This window comes from Alligator sinensis, unplaced genomic scaffold (genome assembly GCF_000455745.1).
Source record: "Alligator sinensis unplaced genomic scaffold, ASM45574v1 scaffold804_1, whole genome shotgun sequence".
Lineage (NCBI taxonomy): Eukaryota > Metazoa > Chordata > Crocodylia > Alligatoridae > Alligator > Alligator sinensis.
In genome coordinates this window covers 32641-42082 of record NW_005842868.1, presented here as the reverse complement: position 1 = coordinate 42082, position 9442 = coordinate 32641, and the positions used below count along the sequence as shown (strand labels likewise).

The window sequence follows — 9442 nt, the reverse complement described above, 5'->3', positions numbered from 1 at the left end:
GAACTGCGCATCTAAAGAGATAATACTTCTTATCCTCATTTAATTTAGGGAAACTGAGGCATGGACAGCAGTGCATTTGCCCAGATGTCACACAGGAATTCTGTCACAGAACAGAGGATAAAACCCAGATCTCTAGAGTTCCAGCCTGCTGCTTTTAGTCGTGTGGGCTCATTTCAGACTGCATTGTATATGTCCCACCCTCTGTTAGTGTGAACACGAAGCAATGTCCAGAAGAAGAGAACAAACCCTAAAGAGGTCCAAACTGTTTCTTTCCTTGAGCTTCCCCATCCCACATGGTTGTCCCTGGCTCTGTATCTCAGATTGCAAGTAGCTGAGGATGGAAACCGGGGGCTTCCACAGCTAAGGAAATGCATGATGGTGGCCTCTTGGCTAGCAGGCAACAGGGGGATCCAGACACCTCCAGAGCTGAAAGTGTGAGGTGTTACCATGGGAGCAAGAGCTCAGACTCTGGGTTTGTACCAGGTCATCTCTAGATGGGGCGTGGAGAGGGATCCATAACAGTGGGTTACACATGCATGTCTGTGGTGTGAATTTAGGAGCTAATTTCCCTAGTAAGGGCCAACAACCAATTTAGGCCCTCTGTGAACTGGGCCTCAGCTGGTACCTAGGACACACACCAATCTATGTTATCCTAAGCTTCTGCAATTCTCAGCTGAGGTCTGCTCCTCAAACAAGCACCTTTGCAAGACTCCCCAGGCTTTCGGATCACATTTGTGCTAGTTTCTGATTTATACTTGTGACCAGTGTGGAGACCGGAGCCAAAACTGCACGAAACTCAGCAGTTCTGAAAAAGCCTCAGGCACAGAGGAGACTTCAGCGAGTCTCGGAGCAAGCAGCCACAAAGCCTAGGCCACGTAGGAAGGAGGGGTCTGCAGAGCAGCTGTGACACATGATTCTCCAGGAAAAAAATAGATCTCTGCCTTATGCAGGGGGCGGGTCTTGTCAGGGCTGATGAGATGGAGGCCGGTCAGAGAGTGGAAATGCTGAGAAAATAACCACTGAAGAGAGCATGTCTGTTTGTAAGCAAGGGCTGGTATTGAGTAAGGGATGCTAAAGCTCCCTCCCTTTGTAGCCTGGCCTTGGGATTTAGCATTACTGCCTCCCATGCCCTGTAGAGAAACAGTGTCACCTAGTGAGTAACTCAGGGGACTGGCAACCAAAAAGCCAAGTTTTCTGGCTAAGGTGTGACCTCAGCTGGTCACCATGCCTAATGCCCTCCTCCTGGCTAGACAAGGTTCTGTGGGTAAATGGGATATCTTTTATTAGACCAACTAAATAGTTGGAAAATTGTTCTTTGCAAGTTTTCCGGTACAAACACCCTTTTTTCCTGGCTACTAACTTGGTCCAGAAACGCTCTCTGCTGTGTTTAGTCCAAGGAGAACTGGTTAACAGCTGCATGAGATCCCTCAGTCTTGCAAAAATCAGGCACTGCATATTGAGCACCATCTAGTGGCATTTTCCCTGGATAGCAGCCCTCCCAGGCTGAGGGCATTGGACCAGGCTTCCTACACAAGCAATGAGATCTCCATCGCTGGATGAGTTTAAGAGCAGGTTCTGCTGTCAGGAATGAGGGCAGCAGACAGACTAGCAAGCCCCCACCTGGCCCTAATGGGCCTGGCTGTGCTGCCCAATTGCTCCCACCTCGCCCCAGTGACCTGCCTGGGTACCTCTGAGTGCATCAGCCATGAGGTGCTTAGTAGATAGCTGTTTGTGGTGTTGTTATGCTTAGCTGTGTTTCTGTCTGAATCCCTGTTTTGTTCTGCCCCCATGTGATTTCCCTCTTCATGATCTACCTGTTTGTGACTCTAGTGTTGACCCCTGAGGTTGAGCCCTGGCTGTCCGTAGCCCAGTCCTTTGCATAGACCAGCACTATGATTCTGCTTGAAGATGTCTTCATGTTGTTTCTAATGGTAAGTATCTGTGATGTTCAATGCACAATGGGGGAAATCCATCTTTATGGAGATGAGCAACATAATGATCCACTTGCTCCAAGACGTATATGTTCTGCCACTGAAGGCCAGATCCACTAGGACCCACTTTTTGCTATAGGCTGTGCCGTCCTGCTTGCCATATACACAAGTTTCCAGGCCTGCTAGTAGCCCAGCAGGCTGGAAGGAGTTGTATGTTTGATGCTCCTGTTCTATATAACTGAAACAAAGCTGTGTCTTCTTGAATCAGTTGAGGTGCTGGCTCCTTGTCTCAGCTATAGCTAGTGTGTAGTTCATCTTAGGGCTGTATCAGGGTCTTCTGGAGTTTGATGTTAGTACAATAGGAAAGAGATGCCCGAGATGGAAACACCAGTATCAGTGCTCAGACCCTTTACCCAGCTGACTCTGCAGCTTGTTTCCATGAAAACTGCAGTTTCCAGGCTACCACAAGAAGGCACCATCCACCCATTAGACAGCCTCACTGTATCCACATGACATAACCCTCCTGTCTCTGGTAATCCCTAGTGTTCTTGGCTTCCACCTCAGCTGTGACTTGAAAGAGAAAGGAAGATAACTCTTTCCTCTGTGTTTTGCACTTAAATGAATCTGTATCCTTCTGAACAGCATCAAAACCTAACCGGTCCCAGCAGGTACTCAGTGTGTCAGAAGGAAGAGGTAGCTCCGAAAGGTATTCTCTTGGCAAGACATCCAGGAGTAGAAACACAAAAGCTATAGGTGATGAGAGAGCTTCTGGAGGAATGGCAGAACATGTTGCAAAGTGATCTGAGAGTCCTGCAAAAAACTTTCTCTGAATGCTAGTGACTTAAGTCTTCATGGAAACCCCCATCTGAGACAGGTGCACACTACTCCATTTCGCAGATGGGCCAAACTGAGACCAGGAAGGGGATTAATAGATGTGCCTCAAGTTGCAAGAAGAATCAAAGAAATGGCAGACACTAAGTGACTGTATGTTTTGCAATGACCCTGTGGCATGGAAGAGTGCAGCTAGCTCTGGTCCCCCAGGCTTGTGCCAATTGGATTGTAGTCCAGCTCCTGAGAGCAGGTAGAGCAAAAGTGCATTGCACTAATTTACAAACACTACACTCCCTAGATCTGGCAGCAGAGGTCAATGTTTCTTAAAGCAAGTGCCTTTGAGAGAGCAAGGGTTCCTTAGGGACCAAAGCACCTTGACTGATAGGCTGGGGATGATGAATTATAGCCAAGGATATGTGCAAGCCAGAAAATCAGTTGGTCATCAGAACAAAGCATTGCAAGTTAGCGATGGCTCTTGGGCAGTAACACGGGTTGGAGGGGCTGCCCTGAGAGACTGAACCTTACCATGTCCTGTGGGACTGTAATGTTCAATGCAGCTGCAGGTGCCTGGGTGGGGAGAATCTGAATGCCAGGGAGCTCAGTTGGTCTCCATGCAGTAGGCTCTCTAGAGTACTGGGTACATGGCTGCAGCAAATGGCAGAGGAAGGGAGTTTGTATTTAGGTATATAATGACAGGATGTGGTGCTGATTAGCCTGTCTCAGAGAGAGGCTGCACAAGCCTCTACAGGTCTCGACCCTAGAGTTCATCTGGCCCAAACACCCCTTTTATCAGATGAGCCCCTCCAGGTGGAAGGAGTGGAGACAACAAGGCAGATCCACCAGGCCAGTGCCAGCTGCTTTACATGGCTCCTAGCAGTATGCTGGGTTGATGGGCACTTGGCACAGCTAGAGTGGTATACTGCAAGGGAAGGGTGTTAATGAATGCAGCCAAGGGACCCCTGAAAGTGAGTTCTGGGGCACAGACACTCTGCAGCAAGATCAGTTCATTCAAGGGTGACCCTGGTTTCTTTGAAAGCTGATGCTGTGGGTCCTGATAAGGTTCTATTGATCACATCCTGCTGTCTGAAGATCGATACTAGGCTGCTGGCCTTGCACAGGTCACAGCTCAGCATGCATTTTTTATTCTATGTAAATCAGATATGCTTTGTTTATTAGCCTCTCTCTCCTCCCTCCCCTGCAGCTAGGTGAGTCTTCATTCTCCAGTAATCAATACCTGTGAATACCTTTGACAGCCAGCTGAGGGTCTGGCCCTTGGCTTCTTTTGTTGGACTGGATGTTGCATGATTAAATAGCAAGGATCTGAGTCCAGAGTCAGTAGTGGGAAGTAGCTTTCCCTTTTGATGTGATGAAGATAGCTGGGGAGGCATCCTTTTGCCTCATGAAAACATGGCTTGCAGGTACTAAAGCCAGACAGCTGAGATATTTGAAAACAGAAAATATGGGGCACATTATACATAGGTGCAAATCTGTATAGATGTGTGGAAACTTATGGAGCTAAAGGTGAAACTCCCTCACAAGGGGGTAGCAAGTAACCTATGACTTTGGTGCTAAGGTTGGGTAGAAGAAATACTCCTACCCCAGCTGAATATTACCCAGGCAGAGGGCAGTCTTTAGCTTGGCAGCTCCAACCAACCCTGTTGTGCCACTGGGGCAGTGCCACAGTGTGAGAGCAGGGGCAGGTGAGGACTCTGGCTGCACGTCTTGTGAGCCAAGTAAAACTTGTGTATTCAGCTGTAATTAAGACTGGGACATCCATGTTAAATGAGGGAGGGTGCTTCAGTGGATGTTTTCAAACAAGCCAATGAAAATGGTAATGAAAGGAGCAGGGATCTCTACAATAACATTCTAATTAGGCTTCATCTCCGGGTTCAGCAAGTCAAATTGGAGTTGGATTTGTGCCATTAGGATGGTGATTCTTGCTATGCAGATAGATGCTGTGTATAATTAAGCCATTCTTTCCATAACCTATCTCCTGTTGTCACCACAGAATAATTTGGGATTCATTTTCTTCCCATCTCCCATGGATAAAATATTTCTCTTGTAATTTCCTCCCATTCCCTGCCTTCCTGCTTCTAGTTGCTGGAGAGTACACCTAGGACCAAGAGCTTTTTTCTATGGGCACAGGGAACTGATTGCAGGAGTCTCCTGCCTATGAATCTGCTGGACGCTCCTGTCACTATGGCGTTCATGACTCTGGCCTGGATTGATTGTGTGATGGTCTGAGTCCAAAGCAGGGTGAGCCTCTGCTTGCTGCTGTGTGATGCTAGGCTCTGGCATGTTAGAAATACATGCAACTATACAACAGGCATCTCAGGAAGGATGCTGCTTGCATCCCTGATTTTAGTCTGTCTCACAGAGCGGTGCTTGATAGAAGCTATGGATGGGTGTCCAAAAGCCTTGGTAGTATGTCAGGCATTCAGCGGTTTTTCAGAGGGGTCATCTGCAAACCAGTCTGTTCCCATTACCACATTTCTGCTCTGTTCAGCAGCATCAAGGTAACAAGGCTGACAGTTTGCATTGAGTTTCTGTCTTTCTCCTCCTCCACACCTTAGCTGCCAGAATCCATTGCTCTGCAATGGAGCTGATATAACAAATATGTGTGAGATCTTCTACCCAGTTCTAGGGGCAAATAACATGCTTGAACAGGGAACCACATTTTTGCTAGAGTTGACTTCTCCTTCCTAGAAATGTGTTCCGGCAAATGCTGTTGGAAATTGGAGACACCTAAAGCTTCCATGAGATGTGCAGTCTTGCAGCTTTTCCCCACCATCTCTCTGCACAAGGACACAGAAAACATACAATCTCTCAGCCTTGCTTTGAGCATCTAAGGGTAGATTTTCTAGCTGGGCTGCTCGACTATAATTCATTGTCCTCCTTTCTACTTAGTAGGAAAGAAGACACTCACTCAGTCATCTGAAGTTTCAGGGTCAAGGCTTTAAATGCATTAGCAGGGATGGTTAGCTCAGAATGAAATTGCAGTCTAATTCCAACCTACCAGAGTTCAAAAGTTGCCTGTCTGCCATGGTTTATTTTTTCATTGCTAAATGTGGTTCCTTTGTGCATGTAAAGGTTTTTAAGAACATCGGTCTGACAGCAAGTGAGGTTGTGTCTAGCTGCTGACGTCTTTCTAGGGAGAGCGGCATTGTTTTCTTCTCTCAGAAAATGCTCTAAATGCAAACAATTCATAGAACTGAGCCCACTAAAAAATAGCTCTAGACTTCCACGGTCAGGGCTTCCACTAGCAATCTGCCCCATGGCAATGAACTCAGAAGAAGAGAGAAATAGGAATGGATGGTTCTCATTTTGCAGGACTGGACTTCAGATAAATGCAACAGCAATGAGGATCTGATTTTATTTAGTCAGAACCCGCAGCTCCCATTGTGGTTAGTCAGACTGTGGAGTCATAGCATCTGAGAGTGCCAGGCCCTTATGCACCTTTTTCAGTGATGAATTCAGCTCTGAACTGGTTATATGTTCAGTTTGGCAGTGATGGTATAAGCCAGTGAAGAATCATCTATTTTCTTCTTATGTGTGCATGTTGTGGCTGGTCCAAGTAACGCACAGCAGGGTAGACTGGCAGCATCCAAATCAATATCTCTTTCTCATTGCCACTTAACCAAGTTGTGTTAGGATTTTATCTTGAGTGTAAGAGGGATGGGGAAAACAATGAATGGTTCTTTACCTCAATAACGCCTGCAAAGTCCAGCTGCAACGGAGAGAAGGTAGTTCCATTTCTGAGCCTAAAACTCCTAGGTATCGGAGTTTTAGGCTCCGATAATACTCCTAGGTATCGGAGTTTTAGGCTCCGAATAATACCTAATACTGACTTAATTGATGTCAGTATTTGCCATGCAGCACCCACCAACCCCATTCACTTTGGGCCTGAAACAACCATGAGATGGTAATAATAACCTAAAACTATCACCAAGTTGGCTGGGGCTTGACTAATCCAAAACAACCTTCTATCACTGTTCACTCCAGAGATACTCTGTCATCTTATATATCTGAACACGAAAGGATCAGCAATAATCAGACCTGCTCATTAATTCAAAGCCCATTCAAGTTGTTGGAAAGACACCCATTGATTTCAGGGGGCTATGAATCTGACCCTAAAGAACATAGCGATTGCTTACAAAAGCAATGCACCATCCCCTCTCCCCTTAGTAGCTTTCATAAAACTTGCCCCTGTCCACCCGATGTGAACCAAACCATCACGTGTATTTCACAAATACTGTTGTTTGTGCTGAGTATACTGGTGTTGTGCTTGTATGCATCACCCTGCTGCATGTAATGGTTCATTCTTCTACAGCTTGGCTTTTATTTTCTAAAAGGGTCAGATCTTGTGTCTGTAGATGCTACAGACATTTGATTTTTTTTTTTTTAGTCTAGTCCTGGAATGCCCTATTGAGAATTGGCAGTTCTATTTTTGATGATGTATTTCTCTCACCTTCAGCAGTGTAAGTGGTGTTAGTATCTGGCTCCTTGCAGTGGGGAATATTTGTTCAATTTAAGGGTCATCATGAGAAGCAGAAATAATTCAGTGAAAAATGTTGCTTGTTCATGGTTTCCAAACAGAAAGTTGTCCCCATTAACACTTCATGAAACTGGCCCATTTCCACCTGAGTTTCTCCCTTTTCATGTGAAGAGGCAACATGAATTCTCAATGCTCCACAGTAACAATTTATAAAGCAAGAGAGCTGCTATTGGGAGCATGTGTTTTATTTGTCTTTAAAAATCATATTCTTCTCCCAAATGGGAAAGGCCAATCTAACACACAGGTGCAAGAAACCCTCCTGAGTCAGCGAGAGCAGCTGCCTCTGGCTTTGCCCCCTGCACACGTCTGCATAATGGAACATTGATTTATCGAATAAAGGTGAAGAAATTAATTGGAAGCAACCAAGCAACTGGCAAAACAGAAGGCTCTGGAGAATGAGGACAAAGCAAGATGGGCTGTGAAGCGTTAGCGTCTATGAGTGAATCTTTCTCCTCTTCTATAATGCTTCAATTTAGTTTCATGCTGAAAGCTGCTTGCTCATAGACACTGTGCCACTCTAACCCAGAAATGGAGCAAGGCAGGGAGCATCCCTTTTTGTCCCCACCTGATTCTTCCTCCTCTATCTGCAGGTCTATATAACACCTTAGAAAGAGAGTTCTGGCTGTTTGAAAGCCCAATCTATTCCCTCACATACCAGTGTGATTTTGGAATAACTGCATGGAGATCAGGGGAGGTAAATGAGTGTAAAAGTACATCTGCAACCAAAATTGTTCCAGGCAATCCAGCAGCAGGAAACCTAGGTGCCTCTGCCATTGTGCCTCTGCTGGAGCACTTGCTATTCTCTCCTGCTTCTCTCTATCAGCAGAGAGGCTCCAGTTGGGTTCAGTAATGCCACCACTTGGGAAGAACAGAGGGTGGGGGAGAAAGGAAGGGAAGAGATGAGAAAGTCCATATGGCAGATAACATGACGACATGCCTGTTTTGGCACTGCCAGAACGAATGAATTGGCACTGCTGGAGGGGAGAGAAGTCTGTGCTTGTATGAGACGGGGCAGTATCCAAGCTGCGCCTAATGCATCTTTTCATGATCAACAATATTCCTGCCATTTTGCTTCTGACTGATGCCCAGCAGCAAAACTGGCCCAACTTGGGGGAGCGGACCTCAGCCTTCCTGTGCTTGCACTGGGATGTGACTGGCCAATTCCCTTAGGCAACCAGTGTGCTACACAGTTCAGCCTCCCACCCAGAAAGATGCCGAATACACAGCCCAAATGAGCAGTGGCTGAGCTCACCCCTCTTCTGGGCATGCACCAGAAGCCCCCTGACTCTCCAGCAGTGCTGCCGCTGGGGTTGGCACTGCTTTGCAAAACCAGGATGCTCTGATTAGCTATGCTGGGAACTCTGTAGCTCTGAGCAGGGGAAGGGCAGTGCCTGGCTGGGGGAGAAAAGCCAAGGTGGTTGATATAACCCCTCTTCCTTGAAAGGCCAAGCTGGCCTTTCTTGTGTCCCCCTTCCATGGAAGGGGGGTGGGGGATCCAATCCCCCTACAAGCAAGGCTGCTGCTGCTCCTCCCCGCAGTAGCAGGGCAGCCAGAGCGGCGAGACCCCCCACGCCAGCAGCCACCTGGCTCAGAGACCAACTGCGTAAAGTCCCAGCCTTAGCTTAACCTGCCTAATATCTGACTCCCCAGGTACCTCTCCACTATTTACCAGCTACATTCATTCCCCTTCCCCCAGCCCGTCTCTTGCCCACTGACTCCTCAGCTTACATCTTCACTGACTGCCTATCTTGCATGCAGACCAGCCTTTTATGCTATCCATCCCACACAGAAAGAGCACACAGTGACTGCAGATGCTTCCTCAGCCTGACGAAGGGGTCTTATACCCGAAAGAATTTGTCCAAGGATTTGAGTTGGTCTAATAAAAGATATCAGATTTACCCAAAGCTCCTCATCTACCTGTGTCCTTAGACCAACCCCTCTACACTGCCGGCCTGGCAGAGGCAGCACTGTCTGTGCCAAGATGGTCCCTCTCTAGCGGGGCTGGTCTGGGAGGGCTTGGACCAGAGGTGGAAAAGATGACCAGTAGGGCAGAAGTGTGAGATTTCGGAAAGGCCACCTTCAGTATGCTCAGGAGATGAGTTAGCGAGGCACTGATGCTCAGGGG

The 9442-nt window shown here is 47.2% G+C and overlaps 1 protein-coding gene across 1 annotated transcript in view; it reads left to right on the top strand.

Annotated features, from left to right (window-relative positions):
* Positions 1-1892: 1892 nt before the first annotated feature.
* The window catches only part of LOC102371856 (low molecular weight neuronal intermediate filament-like), a 19585-nt gene continuing 12035 nt past the window's right edge, over positions 1893-9442 (top strand). The window contains exon 1 of the mRNA XM_025191888.1: positions 1893-1931. Coding sequence (XP_025047673.1) covers positions 1893-1931 — 39 coding nt within the window. The remainder of the gene's footprint in view (positions 1932-9442) is intronic.